The 25,708-nt window shown below is 53.9% G+C and overlaps 1 protein-coding gene across 1 annotated transcript; it reads right to left on the bottom strand.

The window, feature by feature from the left end:
- Positions 1 to 1,986: 1,986 nt before the first annotated feature.
- Positions 1,987 to 25,324, bottom strand: ABCD1 (ATP binding cassette subfamily D member 1). The gene is made up of 10 exons (XM_008159241.3): positions 24,045 to 25,324; positions 20,586 to 20,766; positions 11,489 to 11,631; positions 11,227 to 11,395; positions 10,572 to 10,666; positions 7,391 to 7,536; positions 6,735 to 6,880; positions 3,852 to 3,936; positions 3,489 to 3,614; positions 1,987 to 3,300 (listed from the first exon to the last, which is right to left on the bottom strand). Exons 1-10 carry the CDS (start codon positions 24,951 to 24,953, stop codon positions 3,093 to 3,095), a joined length of 2,208 nt encoding a protein of 735 aa, XP_008157463.1. The 5' UTR covers positions 24,954 to 25,324; the 3' UTR covers positions 1,987 to 3,092.
- Between the last annotated feature and the right edge of the window lie 384 nt (positions 25,325 to 25,708).

Raw genomic sequence — 25,708 nt, 5'->3', positions numbered from 1 at the left:
CTCCCCTGGCCACTGCCTACTCATCATTGCCCAGGGGGCTGCAGGCGCAGGCCCAGCAAGTGCTAACTGGGTGACAGCTACTCTCCAACCTGACCCTCTCTCAGTGAAGGGTGCTGTCACCCACCAGGCCACCCAAGCCAGAACCTAGGAGTCCTCTTGACTTTCCCCTTCCCTGTCCCCAGTGCCTGACCTGCCCCCTCCCCCATGCCTGTTGACTTTCTTCTAATCTCTCTTTAATCTGTCCAGGATTTCAGGCCTCAGCACGTCTTGTCTGGGTTGCTTTAGGTGGTGTGTTCACTCATCTATGCCCCTCTCTCTCCTGTCTATCATGTATCAATCTATCCTCTATCATCAATCAATATATAATCTATTTTTTGAGGTGACATTCACACAACACAAAATTGTTCCTTCCAAAGTGCACAATTCAGTGGCATTTAGTGCATTCACAATATTGTGCAACCATCACCTCTGTTGTTCCAGAATATTTTCATCACCCCAAAAGGAAACCTTGTACCTATTAGCAGTCATTCTCCATTCCTCTCCTCTCAGGCCCCTGCCAGCCACCGATCCCCTTTCTGTCTCTGTGGGTTTGCCTATTCTGGATATTTCATATGAATGGACTCATATGGTCGGTGTCTTTTGTGACTGGCTCCTCCCACTCAATCAGCATCATGTTTTTGCAGTTCACCCATGTTGTAGCATGGATCAGAACTTCATTCTTAAACACACACACACACACACACACACACACACACACACACACCTATATAATAAAAGCCTAAGTGACCATTATGGAGGAATGACCAGAACGACTGGTCGCTATGACACACACTGGCCACCAGGGGGCAGATGCTCAACTCAGGAGCTGCTCCCTGGTGGTCAGTGCCTCCCACAGGGGGAGCGCCACTCAGAAGCTAGGCTCATGGCTGGCAAGCTGAGCGGTAAGGAGTCTGCTGCTAAGGAGCTGCAAGCCAAGTGGTAAGGAGCAAGCAGGCAGGTGGTAAGGAGTGAGGGATCCCGGATTGCGAGAGGGAGGTACTACTGCCGGCTTAGGCTTGATCCCCAATGGGTCCCAGATGGCGAGAGGGCGCAGGCCAGGCTGAGGGACTCCCTCCCCAGTGCACAAATTTCATGCACCGGGCCTCTAGTATATATTTTATTGATTTCAGAGAGGATGGGACAGGGAGAGATAGAAACATCAATGATGAGAGAGAATCATTGATCAGCTGTTGCCTCCTACATGCCCCACATTGGGGATCGAGCCCGCGACCCAGGCATGTGCCCTGACTGGGAATGGAACCACGACTTCCTGGGTCATAGGTTGACGCTCAACCATTGAGCCATGCTGGCTGGGTAGAACTTTTTATAGAATTCTTTTTACAGTGGTGTACCTCTTTCCAAACAACCCTCCACACAGCCTGCTTTAAGCATAACTCCATGCGTTTTGCATTCTGCTGAAAACTTTTCAGTGGTTTCTTGTTGCCTCCGGAATAAGTTTAGGCTCCTTGGGATGGCCTGGCCCCTCCCTTCCCCTGCACTCAGCACCAATATCCCGAATCTTGCTCCTGGTCTACTCCTGGCCCTTGCACAAATGTTCCCTCTTACTAGAGGGTCTAGAAGCACGTCTTCCCTGCTGCTCCTTGCCAGGCTGGGTCAGGACCCTTCCTCTTAGTGTTCTGTCAACCAGCCCACTTTGCAGCTATTTCTCCCATATGATCTCTTTGGAAGTCCTCATGCAGGGACCTGGCATCAGTCCTCTTCTCCTCACCCCAGCGCTGGGTCCAGAGTCCTATTTGGGCTCCGCCAATATTTTTGTGAGATGTTGTTGATGAGTCCGCCTCCCCCCAACATATCAGCCACAGAATGTGCTGAGCTGTGTCTTCAGGTGGCGTGGGGGCTGAGGTTATTCCTTCCCTCCAGGCACCCTGCTGCCCGTCCCTGTGTCTCCCCCACGCCAGGCCAGACAAAGAGAACAGGAGGCAAGAACACAATTTCCATGGGCGGTTTTTACTGAGGGACTGAGGGAGGCTTCCTGGCCCGAGGGCTGAGCCCCCCTCCATCCCCGAAAGGCACACAGCAGCGGTGGGGTCTCCCTCTCGGGCAGGAGTTAGCTTTGTGGAGACAGCTTCTCCGGCTGACCCCTCTTTGGCACTGAGCTGGGAACACTGGTGTCCACACTCATGTTAGCACAGTGTCCATCTCCCCCTCTGGCTGGCCTGGGCCCCCCTGGTGGCAGCTGGCAGTGTAGGCTGGTGGGGCGACAGGCTGGCTGGGGCTGGCTCAGAGGCTGGGCCACCTTGTGGAAGGGCCGCAGCCCGGGCTGCCTCCCCTGCTAACAGGGTGCCCACATTGGCAATCGAGAAGGCTACAAACAGGAATCCAATAAATTAGCTTGTAGGGGACCGAGAGGGACAGGGACTACATTCTTATTATCGCTTGCTGAGAAATGTTGTGCAATTCTTTCTCCCGAGAGCTCTTCGGGACAAGTGGTGGGGAGAAGGAGCAGAGACCCTCGTCTGGCCCTGGGGCCTATTTGGCCATTTCTATGGCAGGAAGGGTGTCCAGTGGAGCCGTGGCAATCACTTGGGCAGTGGCAATAGAAGGATGGACCATGGGGTCTCCGAGGGATTGAAAAGGAGGACGTAAGGGGACCTCGGTCTCTGGAGGGCAGTCCCCACAGATGCCGAGGCTCAGTATGGACTGTCCTGGTGGTGTGGGCTGGGGTACCTCCTGCCCCTCTCCTCCTCCCCAAAGAGAAGAGAGGACTCAGCTACCCTGCCCAGGTCACATTCATGGTGGGGCAGGGGAGGGGCACGGTTGGGGAGGGCAGCAGTGTAGGACCTTCCATGTCTCCTTGCCCGAGGACAGGGGCATGAGGGTCAGGCGCGCCCTTTCGCTGGCAGTCATCTAGGCAAGCCAGGCCAGTGGCAGGGAGGCCTGGGCAGAGGGAGAGTCATGCAGGGTGGGCCTGCGGTGGGCTGGGTGTGTGTGTGGGGGGGGGGGTGTGGGTAGGCAGGCACTGCTGTTTCCTTCATATGATCCGAGGGCTCGGGGAGGGGCAGGGGCTGAGGGCCCAGAGCCACGGTCCTCTGTCAGGTGGCAGCGCCCTGGACGACCCTGGAGCCCTGGCCCAGGATCTGGTAGAGCTCCTGAAGACGCTGCTGCATCTTGGGGATGCCCGCCAGCTGCTGCTCAAGCCGCTGCTTCTCCTCCGTCAAGCTTAGGCGGGCGGCTGAGTCCAGCTTCTCGAACTTCCAGCCGCCCTCGCCATCGAACTGCAGCAAGTGTGTGTGGTACTTCCTGGGCCGGGAGAGGGACAGGGACAGAGATGCAGAGGCTGCTCAGCAGGAGATGCGTGGAAGGTCCCCTGCTCCCCTGACGGCAGCACCATCTTCCCCCCTCTCCCCCCCCCCCAAAGCAGTGGGGGTGTAGAATTCAGGAAGGGTGCTCCCTCCCGTCGACTCCAGGGAGGAAGGGAGGGCACCTACCACAGGGAGGGGCGGTGGGTGATGGAAAGCAGAGCGATGCCTGCATCCTTGGCCGCTTGGAAGATCTTGCCTTCCACGTCGATGCTTACAGCGCTGGTGCATTCATCCAGGAGGGCATACTTTGGCCTTGAGAGTGGGGGCAGAGTGGGTGAGGCTGTGGACCCTCCATTGCTGGTGACCTGGTCTGGCCCCAACCCCCCACCCCTTGGGGCCCAATTCCTGCTGGGGCCTCCTAACAGTACTGCCTTCCCCCTTAAGGAGGCCCCAGGGAGCATGCATGCTGGGCCGCTGCTTAGTCTCTGCCTCGGGCTTGGACAGCAGCCAGTGCCCAAGGGAACCTAGCACCCTGGACAGCCCACTCACTTATGGTAGAACATGCGGGCCATGCCGATCCTCTGCTTCTCGCCCCCTGACAGAACGTCCTTCCAGTCACACACGGCCTCCCAACCTAGGCAGGGGACAAGGGGGCTCTGTTCAATTCAACAAGGGCCCAGGCCCACTGGGCGTGGTGGGCGTGGTAGGCATGGTGAGAGGGGGCTGGGGAACACGAGACAGTGGAAGATGACTCTGGAGAAGGTCAACAGCTGACTATTTGTGCTCTGGGTGCTGGTCTGTCTATAGGCGATCCTTAAAAAAATGTATTTTTATTGGTTTCAGAGACGGGAGAGGGAGAGAGAGACTGAAACATCAATGATGAGAGAGAATCATTGATCGGCTGCCTCACGCACGCCCCACGCTGGGGATCGAGCCCGCAACCCAGGCATGTATGTGCCCTGACTGGGAATTGAACTGTGACCTCCTGGTTCATAGGTCAACACTCAACCTCTGAGCCATACCGCCTGGGCTGTAGGTTATACTTTAATAGTGAAAAAGAAGTTTGAGACCAGAATTGTATCTCCTCCAAAAGAAGTCCTAACCCCCAGGACCTCAGAAGGAGGTCTTTACAGAGGTGATCAAGTTAAAGTGAGGTTCCTAGGATGGGCCCTGATCCAATACAATAAGTGTCCTTATAAAAAGGGGAAATTTGGACACAAAGATATAATAGAGAAAAGATGATGTGAGGAGACAGAGGGAGAAGATGGTTGTCTACAAGCCAAGGAGAGAGGCCTGCGACAGATGTTCCCTTATAGCCCTCAGAAGGAGCCAACCCTGACGACACATTGATCTTGGACTTCAGCCTTCCAGAGCTGGGGCTAATATATTTCTGCTGTTTAAGCTGCTCAGTCTGTGGTGCTTTGTTCCAGTAGCCCCAGCAAACTCATCCAGGACCTGACAGGGTGCCAATGAAGAGCCAGCCCCAGGAAGGCTGGCGTGGTCTCTCCAGAAGGCTTCTCACCTTCTCACCAGGCCTTTGTATCGCTGCCTTGTGCCAGTCCCTCGGTAAGGCTCAGGCAGCTGCCTGAAATGGCTCCTTACCTGCTGCCACTCTGTCTCCCCACAGAACTAGAAGTTTTGGTAGAGTGCATGGTACCCTCAAAAAGACTATACTCCCTAGCTTGTATGTGAATATGTGATTGCGTCCTGGCCAATGGGGTTTCAGTGTTACACATGTGGCAGCTTCTAGCTTCTGGAGCTTCCTTTAAAAGACAGATGGCACGCCCTAGCTGGTTTGGCTCAGTGGATAGAGTGTCAGCCTGCGGACTGAAGAGTCCCAGGTTCGATTCCCAGACAGGGCACATGCCTGGGTTTCGGGCTCGAGATCCCCAGTGTGGAGGGCGTGCAGGAGGCAGCCGATCAATGATTCTCTCTCATCACTGATGTTTCTATCTCTTTCTCCCTCTCCCTTCCTCTCTAAAACCAATACAAATACATTAAAAAAAAAAAAAGACAGATGGCTCAGTTGGTTGGGCGTTGTCCCGTGCATCAAAAGGTCACCAGTTTGATTCCCGGTCAGGGCACTTGTCCAGGTTGCTGGCTCAATCCCCAGTCTGGTTGCAGGAGGCAACCAATTGATGTTTCTCTCTCTCTCCCTCTTTCTCTAAAAATCAATAAAAACATATTTAAAAAAAGAGACAGATGGCATATACCATTTCCCCCTACTTCCTCCATCCTATGGCCTGGGATATGATGTGATGGCAGGAACAGCCATCTTGGACCATGAGGTGACTTGGTGACTTTGGGAACAGAGGTCCACACAGAGCAGGGCTGCTCCCACCAACTGTGTCCTGCCTTCCTTAGGACTTCTGTGTCACAGTGAGATAAACTTGTGAGTGACTTGAGCCACTGTGTGTGTGTGTGTGTGTGTGTGTGTGTGTGTGTTTCTGTTATTGACAGCTGAACTCAATGCTAATAGGGGATGATGGTGGGCCTCAAGGACCCCAGGCACAGAGGGGTGCCTGGAGGACAGGAGGGGTACACTTCTAAGGGGAGGGTGGCTGGAGCAAAAAGAGGTTGAGCCAGGCCAGGAGGAAGCTGGGGATGAAGAAGCTTCCGCATGACTGGCAACCTGGACTCCACCACCTGCAGCCCTCCTCCTGTGCAGGTGTTGTGACCCTGGCAGTGGTTTCATTTGACGCTGGTGCTTAGGGAGGGACTAGTACCTGCTCCTTTCTACAGGTGGAGAGAGGCTCAGGTGAGGTCTTTGCTCAAGGTCAAGCTGCCCCTCAGAGGCAGAGGCAGGAAGTGGAACCCTGCAGCTCAGGTTTCACTAGGAAAGTCAGCTCAGCCCCGCCCTGGGTCCCGCCCTCTCCTCCTCACAGGCTTTCACAAACAAACCGGGAAAGCCCCAGATCAATGCCTTCTCTTGCCACCAGGCTGTCCCTCCCTCCTCTCCTTCCCAGGGGATGGTGCCTCCCAGGGTCAAGGCAAAAACCGGATATCCCCTCCACCTCTGCTCCTGCTTCCCACCCTCCATGCCCTCTGCGCAGACGCCAGTGTGGGCTCCTCCCTGGCTGCCCTGCCCAGCCCCCACACCTGAGGTCAGTCCTCTTACTGAAATGCGACACTGACCTGTAACTTCCCTGCCTAAAGCCTTCCAAGGGCTTCGCTCCCTCTGAGGGCTCTCCGTCCCCCCTATCCCCTTAGCTCCCGAGCTTGTGAGCATCTCATCCGATGGCAGGCACCACCTGGTGCCCGCCCCCTCGGCTTGAGCCACCCGCTTCCTGTCAGTCCTCCCTGTTAGGGGGGCTCTTGGGGCACCTAGCACATTGGCATCGTGGATGAGGGAGGCAGGGGCTGGGGTGGTAGCAGGTTGCTGGCTGGCTGGCTCACTCCTAGGTGCTGAGAGGAGGATGTCCCACCCCCTACCTCCTTCCCGCTGCAGGATGTGGTTCAGGTGCACGATGTCCAGAATGGCTTCCAGGTGCCGCTCTGAATAGCCCTTCCTGCGCATGTCCTCCACCGAGTCTGGGTAGATCACCTGGTCACGCAAGGAGCCGACGGACATGTAGGGCCTGTGGGAAAGCTGCATGTCCACCAGGGGCCGGGCAGCCCTGCCCGCGCCCTGTTTGGGCTCCTCCATGAGCCCCGGCTGCCAGAGGTGGGGAGAACTTGAAGCCCACAGACCCCGCTACAAGTGCTCTAGGCTGTGCTCATACCCGCCTATGCACACCAGGCCTACACCCTCACACGTGCACACCACACACTCGCCCTGCACGCAGAGACATGTGTGCATGCATTGACATAGCACACACATGCACATGTTCACATGCACACAGGCACGCCCCCCCTGCAGTGTGCACCCTCATGCATGCACACCCCGCAGCTGTCAAGTCACCAGGTGAGGGGGCATGGTAGGCGGCAAGCGAAGGCTCCATAGTGCCTCTGATTCTGGGGACAGCATCTTGCTGTCCTCTCCCGAGGCCCCAAGCTCTACCATCTCCGGGGTGTCAGTTCCACAGGTGGGAAGGGGAAATGGGCACAGCCGGGGGCCCTGGCTCCCTCCCGCTCCCTGCGCCACTCACCTCTGGGGGATGTAGAACATGCGCTGGGGCGGCGGCTTGTAGAGCACGCCTCCATAGGTGGGCCAGAGCCCACCAAGGATCCGGAATAGAGAACTCTTGCCGCAGCCATTGGGGCCCGTGATGAGCAGGTGCATGCCATCTTCCACCTGTGGGGGCAGTGCCAGTGTGCATGGCTCACTCCTAGTACTGAGAGGAGGTGTGGCCAGGGGGTGTGGCCCTCTCTCCTCTCACCTTTGGCCTTACTGACAGCCCTTGACAGCTACCTGTACCCAGGTGCACACTGGGTAGGCCCTCCCGGTCCAGCATCCAGAGCCCTAATCGAATGCCTGTTTTGGACCCCAGCCTGTCCCTTTAAGGCCCTAACACACACCACCGAATATGGGGCTAACAGGAGGAGGGCCTATTCTGCCACAGCCATAGGAATGGGAGCAAGCCCCAGAAAGTCAATAGCACCCCCATCCCACTTCACCAGGAATCCAAGTGTTTTTGCTTCCCCAGCAGAATTTTCTCTTTAAGAACTGCCTGGGGGCCCAACCAGTGTGGCTGAATGGTTGAGTGTTGACCTATGAGCCAGGAGGTCATGGTTGGATTCCTGGTCAGGGCACATGCCCGAGTTGGGGGATGGATCCCCAGTGGGGGGCGTGCAGGATCAATGGTTCAATGATTCTCTATCATTGATGTTTCTATCTCTCTCTCCCTCTCCCTTCCTCTCTGAAATCAATAAAAAAATTTTTTTATAGAGAGTGGGAGGGAGGGGGAGTGGTATGTAGGGAGAGGGGGAGAGAGAAAGAAAAAGAAGAGAAACATTGGTGCCAAAGAGACAGATTGATTGGTTGCCTCCCGCATGCACCCAGACTGGGGCCTGGGATCAAACCTGCAACTCAGGTATGTGCCCTTGACCGGAAATTGAAGCCGTGACTCTTCTGTGCCCGGGGCAGATGCTCTAACCATTGTGCACACTGGCCAGGGTGTGCCACACCCACCAGGGCAGGAAAGGTGCTTTCTTTGGAGTTCTAGGTGGACAGTAAACTCTAGCTGCTCCCTGAAGCCCTCTCACTGCCCCCATGGATACTAGGGAGCCACAGAGATGCCACTGTAACCCCCAGGCTCAGCGTCAAGGGCCTCAGGCTCCCCAATTGGCCAATCACAAGATGCTCACTGGCTGGTGAAAAAAGGCCAGCGGAGCTGCGGGGAGGTAGGTGTTTGGGAAGGAGGGGTCAGAGGGCAGGAAGACTGCTGTCCTCGGGCCACCTACCGGCTTCCGAAGTCCTTGGACAATCTGAGTGTGGCTCATGTGAGGCCTTCCCTGGCTTACCTCGGTCTGCATGGGGGTTGAACTGTGTCCCCCCAAATTCATGTGTTGGAGTCCTAACCCCCAGGACCTAAGAATGTGACCTTATTTGGAAATAGCTTTTGAAGTTGTAATTAGCTCAATTTTGATGAGGTCATCCTGGAGTATGTTGACCTCTAATCCAATGTGACTGGTGTCTTTATTTATGAAAAGGGGGGATTTGGCCACATAGCCACAAACACAGGGAGAACATCATGTGAAGATAGAGGCTGAGATTAAAGCGAAGCCAAGGAACACCAATGGTGGTCAGCAAACACCAGCTGCTGGGATGGCCTGGAACAAATTCTCCCTCACTGTTTTCAGGACACACCTTGGTCTGGGCTTCCAGGCTCCAAAACTGGGAGAGATTCCACTTCCATTGTTTGAGCCCCTCACTTTGTGGTCCTGTGTTAGACCATAAACTCCCTCGGGTGGGCCCTGGGCCTCCCTCCTTCCAGATGTGTGAGGGCTCCGTTTCCTTCTCTGAATCGCTCCCGCTGTCCTTCTCACCCCAGTATCTGGCTGAGAACTGCACCCCTTCCCCAGTATCTCCCAGCCCCAGAGCCCAGCTCTACCACCAGCTCTGCCAGACCAGAGCTCTTGCTCAGCCCCCCACCCCTGCTCTTCCACCCTAGTCACCCCCTCCTTGCCTGGCCTTGCTTCCTACCTAGCTGAGTCCCTGCTCACTAGGGCTTCTGATCTTTGTCTAGTTGGGCTTCCACAGGGCCCGCATGGAAACCATTCACCTTGGATAAACCGGCCAAGAGTGACCACTGCTGCGGGCAATGGGGAGATCATACCCCTGTCCTGTGCTGCTTGTTGTTGTAACATGTTCCCAGCCTCCAACTGGCTCTCAGGGCTCCTCTCAGCAGATCAAAGAAAGGAGCCCCAGGCACCGCCCTTCCACTCAAATCTTCCACATACTCCCTGCCCAACCATGGCTCCTGCCGAACCTGTTTCTCACTCCCACCACTCCACTCTATTTTCCCTGCCTGTTCTTTTGGAGAGGACTTCTTCGCCACGCTGTCCACCTGCCTGGAAGCTCCTGGATGAAGCTTCATCTGACCTCTGCTCTTCCCACGGGATGGTGACTACCCTTCCTATAGCCCCTGCTAGACCCTGGGCAGCTGTCTAACTGGGGATCTTTGTAACATTTTAGGGCCCTCAGAGTGGGGCCTCCCAGAGGGCAGGGGCCTCCCTGATCTACCTCTGGTTTCCAGTGCCCTTCCTGGAGCTCAGAAAATACTGGTTGAATGAATAAATAAATGAATGAACAAATGACTCCCTCTCACTTCTTTCTCTGCCTGCCCCATAGGTTTAGCCTTCATTCCATCATTCCCCAACCAAAGTCCTGGTTGGGGACACAGTTGACTAGTGGATGTCAGCCACCAGGGCTTCCTTTCCACAGATGGGGGGTCAGGCTGCACCCGGCATACACACCTGCACTGGGGGCTTCTTGAAGCAGATGGGTGGGACCCCAAGCCCAGGTCAGTGGAGGGCAATCTCTTTCACCACAGTTGGAATTAAACCAGAGTCCCTAAGTCCTATGCTTCTGTGGAACTGGGATGGGGTGGGGGTGGGGCTGGCTCAGATAAGGCCAGGAACCTTAAGGTGACTCTTGGCTGATCCTAGTAATCTCGAGTGTCTTTTATCAGTTCTGTCTCCATTGCCCCACAGCTAACAGGCAGAGACACGTTGGTCTTCTACCTTGACCTTTGCTCGCCTGCCACGTAGATCTTGGGACAACGGCTGTTGACAACACAGGCAGGTAGCCAGGCTGGATGCCAAGGGCTGGGGCTTGTAGATGCAGAAGGCCAGGCCCCATGGTTCAGCCCAGCCCACTCAACTTACCCTGATGTTCAGGCTGGCCACCACCACCTCTCCCGTGGGTGTGATGATGGGGATGTTGTCACAAACAATGCCCTGCTCCACATCCACTACTTGGCCTGGATAGAGAGCACAAAAAAGGAAGCTAGGGTGCAGTAGCACTCCCTTTGCCTTCTGGTAAGTTCCACATACCCCCCCCCACCCCCAACAGCATGCCAGTATGTGGTACAAGGCCCCTTGGGAGTATAGCGGGTCTTCCTACAAGCAGAGCCCCTGCGCCCCCGCCAGTGTCTGATGCTGTGCTCTGTGTGGGGAAGGGCCAAGCCGTTTCTATGGCCTCTGGAACTCCTGCTCTGTCCCCTCCTGGCACCACCTCAGTGGTGGCTCAGGCACTGCGCCCCTCTTCCACAGCATCCTGGCCCCTACTGTAGGCTTGAACTTTCTCCTGCTGCCTGTATGGGCAAGGGACTCCCTCCACTCGAGGACCATGTCCCCTCTTTTGCAAAGAGAAATCCCAGTCAGGGCACCTGGAAGGGACCGGGCAGTGAGAGCCACAACTGGCCCAAGAAGCCCTCCTTGGGGGCACAACTTAAAGAGCCCGCCTTCTGGGTGGCACTGGGAGGTGCCAGTGCTGGGAGAGCAGGGATCAGTGGAGCCTCTCTAGGGAGGGCGCCCTTACCTCGGATCTGCAGGGGACCTTCCACGCGGACACCAGACCTGACCACAGCCCCGGCCCCTGCCTGTGCATCCTCTGGCTCCCCAGGCCTCTTGAAACGGCAGTTCTGGACATCTTCAAATACTTGGAACATCTCATGTACCCGGGCCGTGTAGCCGGCCAGCTCTGTCACCTGCGGGAAGGAAGGGGGATCCTGGCTCAGCCGCTGCCATCTGGGGGGTGGGATGGAGGGCATGGTAGGGGCGGACTCGCGGGGGTGGGGTACCTCCTTGTAGGATGACATGATCCGCTCAATGGCATCCGCAGCAGCTGTAAGGAGGTTTCGGGCAATGGTGAAGGCTTCTGTGCGTTCGCTCACCAGCTCTTCCTCCTTCATCGCCAAGGCCGCCTTCTTCACGGCTTCTGAATCTGTGGAGCACAGCAGAGGGGAGAGGCGGGGACAGTGGGAGATTAAAATGGACCCACTGGGGGAAAGATGAGTCTATCCAGCAAATGGTGGTGGGATGAATGGGTATCCACATGCAAAAGAATGACGCCCCTGTCTCACACCAAAACTAACTCAAAGGGGAGCACTGATCTGCATGTAAGAGCTGAGACTACAAAACTCTTAGGAGAAGGCAGGGGTAAGTCTTCGTGACCTCAGATTAGGTATGGCTCCTTAAATATGATATCAAATGTCCAAGCAATAAAATAGAAACACGTAAATGATCTTTACCAAAATTTAAAACTTTGGGGCACCAAAGGAAATCATCAAGAAAGTGAAAAAAAAAAAACACAACTTATAGATTGGGAGAAAATCATAATCTCAGAAGGATCTAGTATCCGGAATATATAAAGAACTTTTTCAATTCAATAACAAAGAGATAAATAACCCAATTAAACAATGGGCAACATATCTTACTAGACATTTCTATTGTATGTCTAAGATATACAAAAGGCCAATAAACTCATGAAAAGATGCTCAACATTATTAGTCATCAGGGAAATGCAAATGAAAACCACAATGAGATACCACTTCACACCTACTAGGAGGATTATAATTAAAGAGATAACAAGTGTTGGCGAGGAAGTGGAGAAATTGGACCCCTCATATACTGCTGGCGGGGATGTAAAATGGTACAGCCGCTGTGGAAACCAGTTTGGCAGTTTCTCAAAAAGTTAAACAGAGAGTTACCAGATGACCCAGCAATTTCACTCCCAGGTATATATCCAGGCAAAGCAAAAATATATGTCCACGCAGAAACTTGCACACAGATGATCATAGTACCATTTTCATACCAACCAAAAAGTGGAAACAATACCGATGCCCATCAATGAATGAATAAAGAAACTGTGGTACACGAATACAATGGAATATTATTCCTAAAAGGAAGGAAGCACTGATTCATCCTACAACGTGGACGAACCTTGAAAACATTCTGCTGGGTGAAAGAAGCCAGCCACACAAGGCTTCCTATTGTGAGATTCCATTTATATGAGGTGTCCATAAGAGGCAAGTCCATAGTGAGGCAAAGATTAGTGGGTGCCAGGCGCTGGGGGTGGGGTGGGGAGTGACTGCTAATGGGCCCAGGTTTTCTTTCTTGGGTGACGACAATGTTCTGTCCTTAGATGCTGGTGATGGTTGCACAACTATGTGAATATGTTAAAAACCACTGCCCTGGAGGGTGTGGCTGTTGGTTGGAGCGTCATCCCGTGCACTGAAAGGTCATGGGTTGAATTCCAGGTCAGGGCACATACCTAGGCTGCGGCTTTGATCCCTGGTCCGGGCATGTGGGAATGTGGGAGAAGCAACCGATCGATATCTTTCCCACATTTCTCTCTCTCTCTCTCTCTCTCTCTCTCCCCCCTCTAAAATCCATAAAAACTAACTAAATAAAACCCACTGAGTTGAATCCTTTAAAAGGCTGAAGTGTATGGCATATTAATTACATCTCAATAACGTAGACTTAAAAAATGAGCCATTAGGCATTTGGCTTTCATTCTTGCCACACCCAGCTCCTTCTCCCTAGACTGTCCTTGCCCTGTGTCCTTTCCTATTCACAGCAGCCCCTCTGAGGCCACATCTGCACCTTGTCCCCTAATTCCCAGAGCTGTTGCACCCCCAAGCCTCCTGTGCATGACTATCCCCTTTTGGATGCCCACTACTGCCCCCATTTCTCCCTCACCTCCCGCTGTGGCCTCCATGAGAACCGGCTATCCTACATGTCCCGACTTCTCCCTGAAGCCTGCTCCTGTCTTGACTTGCTTTGCTGTCTCCATCTAGGCCCCATGGTTGCTCACTTAAACCCTCTCTTGTCAGTGGCCTTGACTTCCTTGACCCTTGGAAAACCCAAAGGGGCAGGGCTTTTATATAAGGAACTAGAGGCCCGGTGCACGAAATTCGTGCACTGGGCGGGTGTGTGTGTGTTTGTGTGTCTGCCCAGCCTACACCCTCTCCAATCTGGGACCCCCTTGGGGGATGTCTGACTGCTGGTTTAGGCCCAATCCCTCTCACAATCCAGGACTGCTGGCTCCTAACTGCTCACCTGCCTGCCTGCCTGCCTGATTGCCCCTAACTGCTTCTGCCTGCCAGCCTGATTGATGCCTAACTGCTCCCCTGCCAGCCTGATGGCCCCCAACTGCCTTCCCCTGCCCAATGGCTCCCAACTGCCCTCCCCTGCTGGCCTGTTCACCCCTAACTGACTTCCCCTGCCAGCCATCTTGTGGCGGCCATCATGTGGCGGCATCACGTGCGAGGACCATGTAGGCTTTTATTAGTATAGATGTTCTAGAAATGTCGGCGAGGAGCAATGGCATGCTGATTCTGAGGGTACTGGGTGTGGGTGGGTGAGCAGTACCCACTGGGGCTATCCAGGGGAAGCCGGGGCTCCTGAGGCAGAAGTAGTGGGAAGGATTGTATCCCGGGGCTTAGAGGGATCAGAGAGAGAAGCCTCAGGGATACGGTGATGGGTGGGGCAGGAAGTTGTCTCAGGGCAGATGGCCTTCAGAGCAGCGAGGGTACAGGGTGCGGTAGAAAGGGGACGCGATGGCTGGCTAGAGAGCCTCACACCACCTTCTGGGGCCTGGCCCAAGAATCCAGGGAACTGGACAGGGGAGTGGGTCATGAATTGTGACAGTCTAAGGTTATGAGCCTCCTTCCCACTGTGTCCCCAGGGACACAGCCCCTAACAGGAAGAGGGACACAAGCCCTCCTCCCAGGATGTCCTGAGAGCTACACAGTGACTACGCATAAAGTGAAAGGGTCGGCAGGTGCCTGGGCATCCTGGCCACAGCTGGCACCTCCCTGGAGACAGAATAAACTGCCTTAGGGCAGCTAAGACCAAGGCCCCACAACGGGACACCCAGCAGCCGTTCATGGTGAGGCTGCCCCTCCAGCTTTGCAGGGCCAGGAGGCAAGTAGGATAAAGGCATCTACATATTCCTCAGTTGATAAATGCCTGCATCCTCCCACTGGCCCCCAGTGCTCCGAGGCTCCTTGAAGCACCTGGAGCAGGGACAAAACAGACAAAAATCCCTGCCCTCATGGACCTCCCAGTCTAAAGGGGCAGAGGGGGTCTGGTGTGGCTCAGTTGCTGAGCACTGACCTATGAACCAGGAGCTCACAGTTCGATTCCCTGTCAGGGCACATGCCCGGGCTGCGGGCTCGATCCCCATTGTGGAGCCTGCAAGAGGCAGCCGATCACTGATTCTCTCTCATCATTGATGTTTCATTCCATCTCTCCCTCTCCCTTCCTCTCTGAAATCAATAAAAATATATTTAAAAAAACCCCACCTACACTAAAAAAAATAAAAATAAATAAAAGGCCCTAACTGGTTTGGCTCAGTGGATAGAGCATCGGCCTGCAGACTCAGGGGTCCCAGATTCAGTTCTGGTCAAGGGCATGTACCTTGGTTGTGGGCACATCCCCAGTAGGGAGTGTGCAGGAGGCAGCTGATCAATGTTTCTCTCCCATTGATGTTTCTAACTCTCTATCCCTCTCCCTTCCTCTCTGTAAAAAAATCAATTAAAAATGTATTTGAAATAAATAGAAAAATGGGCAGAGAAACTATAAACCAGAGAAGTGAAAGAGATAGGATGTTCAGTGCTTGGGAGAACAGGGAGGTGGTGAAGGAGAAGAGAGAGGCAGGGTCATAGGCAGGGCAGGCCTCATCTAGAGGGTGCCCATGAGCAAAAGCCTGCTAGTAGGAGGGCAGGACATCAGAGGAAAGCGCATTCCTGGCAGAGGGAGAAGCATCTGCAAAACCCCGAGGCAAAAGCCTGCCCAGTGTTTGGGGGCAACAGCAAGGAGGCTAGTGAGACAGAAGTGGAATGAGGAAGACAGGAGAATTGCACATTTTCACAGGCAACTGACTCTAAAAGCTAAGAGGCTGGGGACAGGAGCTCATGCTTCTGAAATCACTGTGAAGTCTGACATAGCAGAGGATCCAAAAAGTCCTAGGGCTTCAGGGGAGGGAGAGGCCTCAGGTGCTAGGCAGGCCGAGCTGTGCCCAATGCCAGGCGCAGAGGGAAGTGGCTGCAGGTGCTTCCTGAAACCATAGGTCTGTTTCCTCATGAGTTTCTCCCCATGTTCTGGACCAGGCATGCTGACTGGCTCTGGCACCTGTGCCTAAACCAGGGCCACTTTTGGAAGACAAAGTGCCCACCAAAACCCTTCACAGCTTGAAGCCGGTAAGAGGAAATGAAATAGGTGGGAACCGCTGGGGGAGGGAGGGAACTAGGAAAGGTGTCATGGCGCCCAAGCTCTGGGGTCACATGCTCTGTAGGCCTGCCTTGGTACTTCCGGTCACGTGCCCTCAGAGTTCTCACAGCCAGGGTTGGATGAGACTGCCCAGTAACAGAAATGGTGGCAGCAGTGGCTACTGGCATTCACCCTCTTTCCAGCAGTGTCTCTAAGAAGCACAGCGGAACTCGACCTGCCCACGGCCATAGTTCCCACCTGATGTCTTTATACAAAAATTGCTGATTTCTATTATTATTATTATTTTTTTAATATATTTTATTGATTTCTTACAGAGAGGAAAGGAGAGGGACAGAGAGCTAGAAACATCGATGAGAGAGAAACATCGACCAGCTGCCTCCTGCACACCCCCCACCGGGGATGTGCCCGCAACCAAGGCACATGCCCTTGACCGGAATTGAACCCGGGACCCTTCAGTCCGCAGGCCAACGCTCTATCCACTGAGCCAAACCGGTTTTGGCTGATTTCTATTATTTTTAATGCCTGCCACTCTTCCTAATGCTTACTTTCCCATTACATCCAAATATGTTCTCCTCAATTATTTTTTTTTAAAAATATATATTTTATTGATTTTTTTACAGAGAGGAAGGGAGAGGGATAGAGAGTTAGAAACATCCATCAGCTGCCTCCCGCACATCCCCCACTGGGAATGTGCCTGCAACCAAGGTACGTGCCCTTGACCGGAATCGAACCTGGGACCCTTCAGTCCGCAGGCCGAAACTCTATCCACTGAGCCAAACCGGTTTTGGCTCCTCAATTATTTTGAATAGCTAATGACAGAGCCAATATTTCATTGCTCCTATTTGTTTTAACTTCCAGTGGAAATGTTTTAATAAAGCTTCACTTGATTGCTCAAAAAAAATAAATAAATCAGGGCCACTCTTAACAGAGGCCCATTGGTGGAAAGTAACTACCCCTCTCCAATTAGATCCTTTCTCTTGGGGTCACCCAGAGAGGGACAGACAGCTGAGGGTACCCACGGGAGGCCCCAAGGCAGAGCTGCCAATAGGGAGAGAATGAGAGAGACGTCTGAAACAAGTTAGGCTCTTTCTCTACATAACTGAAAACCCTTACTACCAAACTGCATTAACTAGAACGCCTTTGAAAGCAGAGCTGTGCTATAGCTCAGGCCGGGTAGCTCAGTTGGTTAGAGTGTTGTCCCCATTCTCCAAGGTTGCAGTTTCATTCCTGGTCAGGGCACATACAAGAATCAACCAATGAATGCAGGAATAGGTGGAACAACACCTCCCTCTTTCTCTAAATCAATCAATCAATCAATCAATCAATAAAAAGAAAACAGTGCTATGCTGGTAGGAAAGCGAGGCAAATTCCCAGGAGCCCACAGAGAAGCCAGCAGCCAGGTACACCAGTGAAATCTCTAGAGACTCAGAAGGATAGGTCATGTAGCCAGCGCTCTAGGTGCAGGGAACAAAAGGTCACCTCTAAGAATTGGTAATTATGTGTCTGGGGTTCAAATGAATACTACCGCCAAATTCAGGAACTCCTCCTCCCCAAACTGGAGAGGTGACTATGAAAATGGCCTCCAAGTGGTTAATTACCAGGAGTGCTTTGCCAAAACAAAAGCCAATATGCACTGGGGGAATTGTACCCTCCTGTTAGGCCAGATAGGGTTCCCAGGAAAGTCTTGTGGCAAAAATCACAAGGAGCCCTGGCCAGGTGGCTCAGTTGGTTGGAGCATCCTCCCATACACCAAAAAGGTTGTGGGTTTGATTCCTCATCAGGGCACATACCTAGGTTGTGGGTTCGATCTCCACTTGGGGCGCATATGGGAGTCAACCAATCAATGTTTCTCACTTCAATGTTTCTCTCTTTCTCTCTCTCTCAAAATCAGTAAAAACATATCCTCGGGTGAGGATGAAAAACAAACCCAGAAGGGGTGGCTCAGTTGCTTAAGCGTTGTCCTATGCACCAGGTTTCCAGTTAGATTCCTGATCAGGGCACATGCCTGAATTGCGGGCTCGATTCCCCAGGAGGGGCCTGCAGGAGGCAGCCGATTCATCAATGTTTCTATCTCTCTCTCTCCCTCTCTCTGAAATTAATAAAAAATATTTTTAAAAAAGAAAAACAAACAAACTCACGGAAAGAATCTACCATGAGTGAAGATTGGCAGATGAAAGATCAAGCTGGCTTATACTCCCAAGAATTCAGATAACCCAATAGCAGGATAGAGATTGTGTATCATTAATATGATATATAGCATAAAAGGAGCAGTGAAAAGATGAGAAAATCAGACACTTGCCAAAACAATTTGAAATTTCTATTTGAAAATGAAAATTTCTCTTTTCAAATTTCTATTTGAAAGAGAATCAAATAGAACTTGATAGAAGTAGTCACTAACATTTTTTAAAAATTCAAATTAGCCCCGCCAGCATGGCTCAGTAGTTGAGCATCGACCTATGAACCAGGAGGTCAAGGTTCAATTCCTGGTCAGGGCACATGCCCGTGTGGGGTGTGCAGGAGGCAGCCAATCAATGATTCTCATCATTGATGTTTCTATCTCTCTCTCTCTCTCTTCCTCTCTCTGAAATCAATAAAAAACATTTAAAAATAAAAAAAAGTTCAAATGAGACTTGGCTGAACAGAAAATTGGCGAGTGAGCCGAAACCGGTTTGGCTCAGTGGATAGAGCGTCGGCCTGCGGACTCAAGGGTCCCAGGTTCGATTTCGGTCAAGGGCATGTACCTTGGTTGCAGGCACATCCCCAGTAGGGGGTGTGCAGGAGGCAGCTGATGGATGGTTCTCTCTCATCGATGTTTCTAACTCTCTATTCCTTTCCCTTCTTCTCTGTAAAAAATCAATAAAATATATTAAAAAAAAAAAAAAAAGAAAATTGGCGAGTGAGTGAGAAGAAGATCTGAAGAAATCTCCCAGGATTCAGCACAGGTAGTTCTAGATGGGAAATAGAAAGAGTGGAAGAGCCACAGAGGAGGGAGGACGTCCAGCAGGAGTTCAGAAGGAACAGGTCAATATTTGAAAAGGTAACAGCTGAGAATTTTCCTGACCAATTAAAAAATCTGAATATTCAAAGGCAGGATAAACAGAAAACCACAGGGTGACACTTCCAAGCGAAATAGCAGACTAGCAGAGAAAGTAAATCTAAAAGCAACCAGAGAGACAATGCAGGCTGCGTGGGGAGTTAAACTGATAACAGATTTTCCAGCAGAGACAATGGAATATTGTCAGTGGCTGAGAGCAAATAACTATCCTCCTGGGCTCCCGTACCCAGCTAATCTTTAGTGTGGGGGAAAAGGGTAAAATAAAGACATTTCCAGACAACAAAATAATTGTGAAGTGTCCCTCATGAAAGCTTTACAGAAAGAACTTCTGAAAGATGTCTATCTGGAGGAAGGTGACTAGGCTGTGGGAAAGGACTGGTGAGCAGAGAATTCGGTAAACATGGTGATGAATTTAGACATGCATCAGCACAATAGCAATAGCCAAGTAAAAAAACACTTGAATGAGCTGGTGTGGCTCAGTGGTTGAGCGTCGACCTATGAACCAGGAGGTCGCGGTTCGATTCCTGGTCAGGGCACATGCCTGGGTTGCAGGCTCAATCCCAAGTGTGGGACATGCAAGAGGCAGCCGATCAAATGATTCTCTCTCATCATTGATATTTCTGTCTCTCTCTTCTCACTTCCTCTCTGAAATCAATAAAAATATATATTAAAAAAATCCAAAACCAAAACCAAAAAAACCCCACACAGGAATGCAACCGTGACACTGGACTATAACATGTCAGCGGGGCTGATCCTTGTGTTAGTGTTCTAAGGACCAGGAAGAGGAGGAGCTATCGGATTAACCTAGTCCAGCTATTTTCAACCTTTCTCATCTCATGGCACACATTAATTACTAAAATTCTGCGGCACACCAAAAATATACTATGTTTTTTGCCAATCTGACAAAAAACATTGATAGAATTTTGATCCACACTGGACGGCTATTGTTGTGTTGGCTGTTGTTATTTTTTTTATTTGACAACCTAAGGGAAATGAGTTCAGTGTCCCTGACTAAATGGTCAGGTATTGCATGTTTTAAAAAATCTTGCGGCATACCAGTGTGCCGCGGCACACCAGTTGAAAATCGCTGACCTAGACTGTTTTTCGTTTGCACAGAAGTTAACCATTGAAAGGGCAACCTGAAAAGACTGCAAATAGAAGGAATATGTTGCAAACCAGGAGAGGAACAGACCCAGAATCCTGATAATCCGGTTGCTAAAGTAACAGGCAGAACAGTCTTTCCAATCCCTCCAGGATAACCTCTGGCAGGCAGAGGTTAGCTTCTGAAACCTGCCAGAGTTGTTTGAGGCCTGGGAAAGTTAAGGCCCAGGGAGGAAGGGGCTCGCTCAAGGTACTTCCCCATTCTCCCACCTTCCGGTCACCGTTGGGCTGAGGGTAGGCACAGCTGGCTGAGGGTATTGCACCTGGTGAGGGGTCAGTCCCTGTGCTCAGCTGAGCAGTACCAAGAAGTGTGAGATGCTGTAAAGGGGAGACTCACAGGGGAAGGCAGCAAGGGAGAATGGTTGCCAGGAAGCCAGGCCTCAAGAGCAGATGGACCGGCTGAGCATTGGGCCCGGCCCCAACCCCCTGGGAGTGCCGACTCTCACCTGACTCCGAGTAGCCGGTGGCGGTGATGATGGGGACTGCTACCATGAGCAGGCCTGAGGCGCTCCACACATACTTCATGAGGAACTGCTCCAGCATGACATACCACAGGCGCTCTAGCAGGATGAGGTTGATCTGCGAAGCCAGGGCCTTGTAGGAGTGCTGCAGTAGGGCCAGCTCCACCTGCCAGGGCGGGGGTGACAGAGAGAGAGCCTGAGAAGCCTCATGGTAGCTAACATGGGGACAATAGCAAGAGGTCCCAATCTTCAAGTACACCTGCGCCATGCCATCTGATGGCCAGGAAAAGGTTGAGAGCTGGGGGTTACGACTGGGCCACGTTTACCGTCAAAAGGTCTCAAACTCAGGGCGGGGGAGGGGGAGGGCAGTATGGGATTGTCTAACATCATGGCACTGGGGTACAGTGATGATGAAGGGATTCATGACCTCACCTGCAGACGCTTATTCTGATTCCCTCTTTCCACTACCTATTTGGTTGGGAAGCTCACTATGCCCTTCTCTTTGCCCTGGGCAGCTTCTGGACATGGGCCAAGGATAGTTTTGGGTAACTGCTGGAGGACTAACCTGAACTAAGCAGAAAGCAGTACATCATTTTGAAGAACTTGGTTCAAAAGTCTACTTAGGCCCCGCTTCTTACTACCGTATTTTCCAGCGTATAAGACGACTGGGCGGATAAGATTTTCCTGGGTTAAAAAGTCGTCTTATATGCCAGAAAATACGGTAGTCCAGTATATCTAATCCATTATATCTAATCCCATCAATATAGTCCAATATACTGTATTTTCCAGCGTATAAAACGACTTTTTAACCCAGGAAAATCTTATACGCCCAGTCGTCTTATACGCCGGAAAGTACGGTACCTTCCCCAGGGATCTTCCAGGTGAGAAACTTCCACTTCATTTTCCCACTGCAACCTGGAGGGCATGCTCCTGAGCCAGCCCCAAAGGCCTGCCCCGCTGATGGCCAACTGAGGACTCCAGTGAGGTGGGCCTCCCCGTCTTCCCCTCCCCTCCCCTCCCCCTTCCTGCACTGGCCACCACCTGCCATCTTAGGCCTGGAGAAGAGAGAGCAGGAAAGGGAGTGGGAGAGAAAGAGGCTCTCCCATGGCAGCAGCATCCAGGTAGGCAGGTAGGCTGGCGATGTCAGGAGTGGTCACGGCAAGGGGGCCACTGGGTCATGGATTCTTGGCTCAGTACAGGAGCATGCATCCCAGCTCTGCCTTTCCACCCCTGACTGACAACAGCTGCCCAGCCTGGGCACCATTTCCTTAGCCAAGCGCTTTGGCACTTGACTCTCCACTTGATTCTCACCACATGCTACTCCACCTGTATTCTCATTTCCATTGTACAGTAGAATACTACAGAACCCCAGAGAGGCACTGACCTGCCCAAGCTCACACAACCTGAAGGTAGCAAGAGGTGTGGAATTTGGGCCACTCTGGCAGAGCCATCAGGAGAACCAGAGTTTTGTAAATGATGCTTTTGACTTATTAAGAAAGGTTTACGGCCCAGCCAGTGTGGCCCAGTGGTTGAGCATCGATCTATGAACCAGGAGGTTACGGTTCAATTCCCGGTCAGGGCACATGCCCGGGTGGCGGGCTCGATGCCCAGTGTGGGGTGTGCAGGAGGTGGCTGATCAATGATTCTCATCATTGATGTTTCTATCTCTCTCTCCCTCTCCCTGAAATCAATTAAAAATATATATATATATATTTTAAAGAAAATTTTATCTTTCTCTCAAGCCAGCAAGAGGTTGCAGTGTGTATATATGTGGGTACATTTGTGTTTAAATAACGCTCTTCTTTGAAAGCTCAATAAGAACAGAATACTCTGCTGTCTGCCCACAGGCCAGTCAGGCACCTCTGCCCTAACCTGTTCTGGGCCAGTGTCCACTGGGACACCAGCCAGTGGGACTGGGATGAGCCACATGCCTGCACAATAAGGAAAATCAACCCACCCATGGGGGCCTGTTATCCCACGCTGCTCTCTATCCCGTTGGCAGAGGCCTAAAGAGACAGATTGAGAATGCATACTGCCCTCCCAAGCCCCCCCATTGAACCCTCTGGCCAACATGCTACTTCCTGAAGCTAGCCCAGAGGAAGTCTTCAAAGAGCCAGTGATCTCTCTTTTGCCCTCACCATATAGGTAGGTCCTCTGCATCCTTCCTGTGGTTCTGCCTCAAGCCCAATCTCCTGTTCCTGAAGTGAGCACGCCTCCTCTGAGCACCCTGGCAATCCTGACTCGTGCTGGGAGCTGGCAGGAGTGCCAGCTGGGGCTGACAATGTAGCTGCGGGTAATGTGCCAAGCGCCTCACCCAAGGCCACGGCTGCCTGCCAAGGCCCTGCAGCCCGCGTGCGCGAAGAGGACGGGAGGGGGTTGAGGCTGCAGAGTAGGCGCTTTTCTCCTTATCTGGAGTCCGATGCACAGCCAGTGAGACAAGGCCCAGGGGCAAGAGGCCACCTGACCCAGGGACAGACATATAGGCCTTCAGGAGGTGGATGTCATTGCACACCCTCCCCCCGAGTACTCGGAACCGAAACCAGAGTTGCAGAGAGCAGGGGAGCAGGAGAGCAGGGCCCGGAGGCAGCTGCAACCCCAGGCACGAGGAAGGGGAGGGGCTGAGGCGAGATAAAGGGAGCATTGGCCGGCAGTAACCTTTCCCAGCGCCCAGCTCCCTGGCCGACCCTGCCCCTATCCCTGCCCCGGCCCACTGGGGAGCTGAGCCCTGGGACACAGGCGGAAGGTCGGCCACGCCAGGGGCTGGGTGGCCACTGGGCGGGCAGGAAGTACGTCTCGCTGAGGTGGCGGCCTGGGCCCTGCATCCCTGCCTCAGGGCCTCAGGGAGGCGGCTGAGCCTGCAGCCCGGCTGGCCCTTGAGCTCAGGCGGAGAAGCGCGGCCACTGCTGAGGCCGCTGCGCTGGGTGCTGCTTGTTAAAACTCCGCTTGGGCTGAGTCATGCCCGTAATGCCTGCCTGCCTGGCTGGCCAGCTTAGCTGGACGCTGGCCTTCAAAGGGCCCTGGGGCCCAGGAGGGGCCGGGCAACAGGCCACGTTCCACCGTCCCTGATCCCAGACAGCAGGAGCCTCCTTCCAGCTGACTGCAGGAATGGGCCGAGCCAGGAGCTCTAGCATCTCAAACCGCTAGGATCCGCAGCCCCAAGCAGCTCCAAGACCAGGACAGCCTCACCGAGGAGAGGAAGCAGAAGTGGCCAGGCAGCCGGCCCAGGGCAGTCCCCACCCAGCCTTCCTGCTTCTCCATTTCTGTGCCTAAATCTGGGCTGTCCCAAGCCCTGGTCATCATCCCAGTCTCCCTCTCCTGTGGTCTGCCCACACCCCTGGCATCAACTCTAGCCAGCCCTGGCTTTCCCCACCACTCACAGTTGCCTGCCCCTGGGCCTCCCAGCCACATGCTTTCCTCCATGCTCAGCACCCCAACCTGCCCCACCTCATGGCCCCCATAGAAGGCGATCTCCTCTGAGTTGGCCACCACGCGAGAGTGCATGTAGCGCAGCTCCCCCTTCCTCCGCGCCTCCTCTGCCACCAGCTCCCCAAACTTGGGTGAGAAGGCTCGCAGCACGTTAGCTGTGAGAAACACCACGAGGCCAGCAATGGCCGAGGGCCAGGCCGTGCCGGCCCCACGGGAGCGAGCCGTTTGAAGCAGGGTGTAGGCGGTCACAGCCACATCCAGGAGTGGCTTGGTCAGGTTGGAGTACAGGTGGGCCACAGAGGCAGCAAAGGTCACCACATCCTCTGTCAGGGACTGGTCAGGGTTGCGAAGCCGCCCATCCATATTGCTGACTCGGTAGTAGGTCTGCTGGGAGAAGTAGAGGCTGTAGGCATGGGCCACTAGACGGCTTCGGAAAGACAGGGCCAGCTGGCCCTCCAGGTAGCGGATGGCACTGTTGATGAAGGTGGCTGGGAGGGCGATGAGGATCCATTGCAGGAGCTGCCAGCCAAAGGCGTGCGGGTCCTTGCGCACGATGCAGCGGGCCAGCCGACCGTCCAGGCGGGCCACATATACTGATAGGAAAGTCCGGCTCACCAGGGCGGCTGAGTGCAGCGCCAGAAGCCCCGTCTCCCGGCACAGGATCCTGGGGAAGAGTAGCCGCAGGAGCCACAAGAGTCGCTGCAAGAACACACGGTTCACACCGGCCTTGGCCCCTGTGGCCGAAGTGGCCCCGGAGGCCTCCTGCGTGGACTGTCCAGCAGGCACTTGAGGGCCTCTGGCTGGAGCCAGGCACTGCCGCACCAGGGGGTAGATTTTGTGGGCTCCATAGGCCGTGAGGGCCAGGACCACAGCTGTGCGCTTCAGCGTGGTCACCCGCGAGCACCGGGGAGTGGAGAGCACCGGCATGTCACCTGGGCTGGATGCACGGGGCTGGGACTGGTGTCTGAGCCAGCAGTTGAGGCAGGTGGCTGGAAGGGTTGTTGCTCTGACCCCGGCTCGTTGTCTAGGCAACTGGAAATCTTGCAGTGGTCCCTGAGGCTGTTGCTCCAGGCCACTGGGGCGGTGCTGGAGCCCCTGGTGCGGTGGGCTCGGGTCCCTCCAGGGTCGCGGCCTCTTCAGGCAGGGGAGTGGAGGAACTTATCAGTCTCCTCGCCCCTGGGGTCAGAATGTCGAGAGGGCTCAAGGAGAGAGGGCGTCTCTTCCTCTCCACCTCCTCCACCTCCTCCTCCTACCCTGGTGGCACCCCTCCCCGGGGCACCAGGCGCGTCCGTCCTCTCCACAGCCCGGCTGAAGCGACAGTGACTCCGCCACCCGCCCAGAATCCCCACCCACCCACCCCTCCCCAGGGGCGAGTCGGGGGAAAGGGAGGAGGCGAAGGAGGGGCGGGAGGCGGAGGAGGCGCGGGAGGAGGAGCCCGGGCGCACCGCGCCCCACCCCGTCCTCTCCCTCCCCACGGTCGGACCCCAACCCCTTTCCGGACCAAAGAGACGTGGGAGGACCGCGCGGGCTAGAGAAGCAGCGCCTTGTCTTCCCGCCAAGGCCTCGCCCCGCCTCCCTGCGCTTCCAAAGCTCCGTTTCTTCCCTAGTCCTGGGAATCGACGCGTCGGCTCGGGGGGCGGGGCGGAAAGCGGCCGTGGGCGGAGCCTCGCTTCGGCTGGGGG

This window comes from Eptesicus fuscus, chromosome 1, assembly GCF_027574615.1.
Source record: "Eptesicus fuscus isolate TK198812 chromosome 1, DD_ASM_mEF_20220401, whole genome shotgun sequence".
NCBI classification, from domain to species: Eukaryota; Metazoa; Chordata; class Mammalia; order Chiroptera; family Vespertilionidae; genus Eptesicus; species Eptesicus fuscus.
The sequence above is the reverse complement of the archived record's forward strand: the minus strand, read 5'-3'. Positions and strand labels throughout refer to the sequence as shown.

What these genes read in the sequence shown, in the direction of transcription:
- ABCD1 (XM_008159241.3), bottom strand. Translation starts at nt 24,953, where the DNA reads ATGCCGGTGCTCTCCACTCCCCGGTGCTCGCGGGTGACCACGCTGAAG. An exon ending in ATGTTCTACATCCCCCAGAG is followed by an intron (nt 6,881 to 7,390) that starts GTGAGTGGCGCA and finishes GCTTTCCCACAG; the next exon opens with GCCCTACATGTCCGTCGGCT. An exon ending in GCCCGCATGTTCTACCATAA is followed by an intron (nt 3,615 to 3,851) that starts GTGAGTGGGCTG and finishes CCCACTCTCAAG; the next exon opens with GCCAAAGTATGCCCTCCTGG.